Source organism: Echinops telfairi, unplaced genomic scaffold, assembly GCF_000313985.2.
Source record: "Echinops telfairi isolate 266 unplaced genomic scaffold, ASM31398v2 ScPeMD7_8;HRSCAF=38, whole genome shotgun sequence".
In the NCBI taxonomy this organism is placed as follows: domain Eukaryota; kingdom Metazoa; phylum Chordata; class Mammalia; order Afrosoricida; family Tenrecidae; genus Echinops; species Echinops telfairi.
The window spans coordinates 3,576,557-3,579,087 of record NW_022103905.1 but is presented as its reverse complement, the minus strand read 5'-3'; the positions used below and the strand labels follow the sequence as shown (position 1 = coordinate 3,579,087).

The following is a 2,531-nucleotide window of genomic DNA, read 5'->3' as shown; positions in this document are numbered from 1 at the left end:
GCTTTATTAACCAGGAGCTCCAGCCTTTCCCAATATAACTCAGAAGTGCCCAGTTCCTAACGAGCTCACTAGTGGTGCTAGGCCCTAAAATTCTGTGTTATGAATAGAATAGTGTCCCCAAAAAATATAAGCCTCTATGTCTGTGGTTATATATCCATATGGGACTAGGCTCTCTTTGTTATATGAATGAGACAGAACTAATGTAGAATGCAACTTCAGTTGCTCTCTTTTGAGATATAAAAAAAGACTAACCGAGAAAGAGAAAATAATAGTGATGGGGGAAGAGAGATGTCAAGCCACATGAAGACCACCCAAGAGAAAACGCTCAAAGAAACAAGGATCTTCCTCCAGGGTCAATGGAGAGACAAAGCCTTCCCCGCCCCCAAGCTAGCACCCTGAATGCAGGCTTTTAGCCTCCCAAACAGTGAGAAAGCAAATTGCTGCTTGTTAAAGCCACCCTCTTATGGTATTGCAGCTACAGTAGCGCTTAATAACTAAGAGAGGCAGCTGAAGACTTACTCCCCAAGTACACTTTAATACAGCCAACCCAGTCCTTCACAGAAAGCCAGATTTTTCTTTTTAAAGAACTACCCTAAGGGCACGGACACACTGACCTCTAGTTAAAGCTTAACGCGAGAACATGCATTGTGATCATCGACTGAATCTCAGAGAAGTTTGAAGGGGGTTTTTTTTAACCACAAAAAGACTGCTAAAAAGTGAAATTAAGAGAGTACTTCTTAGTATTTCTTCTTGTCTAATTAATGTAAACCAACTAAGTGCAGGACCTGATCTTAGCATTTACAGGCCAATGGAATATAAAAACAGTTTAAAACAGTACCTTCTCGTAGTTCAGCTGGATGCCAAGAGCAAGAATCAGATATTTGTAGGAGATCTGCAACATAAGACAACGCTATTTTAGACCAGGAACCAAGAACTAGCAGCCCAGAGGCTAATTCGGGCCCCAGACATGGGTGACCAGCACATGTTTCATTTTTCTAATGTGGGCGACTAGGGTAGTGGGCAGGCAGAAAGGTGGGGAGCACCCTCTGGCCTGCAATTGTACACACCATGCTCTATCGTCTCACCCCTCATTCCAATTGGAACTTTTCTCCAAAAAGGCAAACCAAATATCATGTTCTCTGTTATTTGAGCTGCATGAATCATGGCACTATGACTCAAACTATCTCACAGCCTTCACTCCAATTCATGGCTTCTCTGAATCCAATTCATGGCTTCTCTGAACCTTCCCAGAACACATCCCCGGACCTTTTCATTCACCCCACACTGCACATGTCATCATTCAGGTCACCCAGGAACCCATTCCCTACTGAGCCAATCCAGAGGCGATCACCTGGGGCCCATCCTACAGATTGTGACCTGATGTGCAGTACGCTTTATGTATCCAATTATTTATCGACCATGCCCTACAAGCTTCTCGACGTGATTATAAATACTATAAAATACAAGAAATACTCCATTGGGTTCTGGAAAAACAAATACAGTGTAACCTGCCCGGCCCCTGAAAGTGTGGGACCCCTGTGTTTTCAGACAATGGAGAATGATAGCAAAGATGCTACATTTCTTTGTGCAGTTCTGGTATTAACTTTTTTTTTCACACTGAGTGGTTAAGAAATGGTTTCTTAATCTTAAAAGACCATCGTCCTCTTTAGAATCCATGGCACAATGTATGCACCCCAAGCAAAACTGACTGATCATATAGGCTGGACCAACATGACAATATGGATAATTGCTCTTTTGGGAGTCACTGATGAGCACATGATACAATGTACTTGAGCTGACGTAATGATCTGTATAGGATGGTTCTCCCTCCCTTGGTCAATCCGGTTACCTCCTTGCCGCTGTCTGTGTGGATGCAGTTCTTGTCTGGATTAAGTTCACACACTTTCGCCTTGATCCATTCCACCCCAGCTGGGATCACACTCGCGGTGGGACGGCCAGAGGAGGATAACGGTTTGGCACCAGCCCCCACCAGCGTCCAGATGGGCTGATAGAAATGCCTCTGAGAAACAAAGTATTCAGAGATTCCTTTCAAATTGAGGCTGATAAAAATGTCATAGATAAAAGACACATGAGCTAGACTTCCTCAATTACTCCCTTCTGAACCTCGAAATATGTCATTAAAAAGTCCCCAGAAGGTTAGTTTCCCCACATACATATATACACATATTGTTAGCGTATTTGTATGCCAAGGTAAAAAGAAACTTAAGCTCAGTGGCCTAAACATGGCTGCTCAGAAGCATGTAGAGACTGTGATAAGTCTGGGAAGTGTCCAGCCACTTCTAAACAGCCTCCTAACTTCATTCATTTCCACTGTATTTCCCAAGACCACGGAGATTTGCACACACTCCCTATTAGTCAGCCCCATTTTTATGCGTGAATCCACAATCAATGTTTGGGGAAGCAGTAGTCAAGAAAGTAAAGGATATATTGCATTGGAGAATCTGCTGCACAAGACCTCTTTAAAACGTTGAAGAACGACAATGTTGCTTTGAGCCCTAAGAAGCACATGA

At 43.2% G+C, this 2,531-nt stretch overlaps 1 protein-coding gene across 1 annotated transcript in view; it reads right to left on the bottom strand.

Moving 5' to 3' along the window:
* The window catches only part of SQOR (sulfide quinone oxidoreductase), a 63,628-nt gene that overhangs the window by 25,408 nt on the left and 35,689 nt on the right, over positions 1-2,531 (bottom strand). Inside the window, exons 3-4 of the mRNA XM_004709494.2 lie at positions 1,850-2,020; positions 839-892 (exon numbers count right to left, since the gene is read on the bottom strand). Of these exons, the coding sequence (XP_004709551.1) occupies positions 839-892; positions 1,850-2,020 (225 nt within the window). The remainder of the gene's footprint in view (positions 1-838; positions 893-1,849; positions 2,021-2,531) is intronic.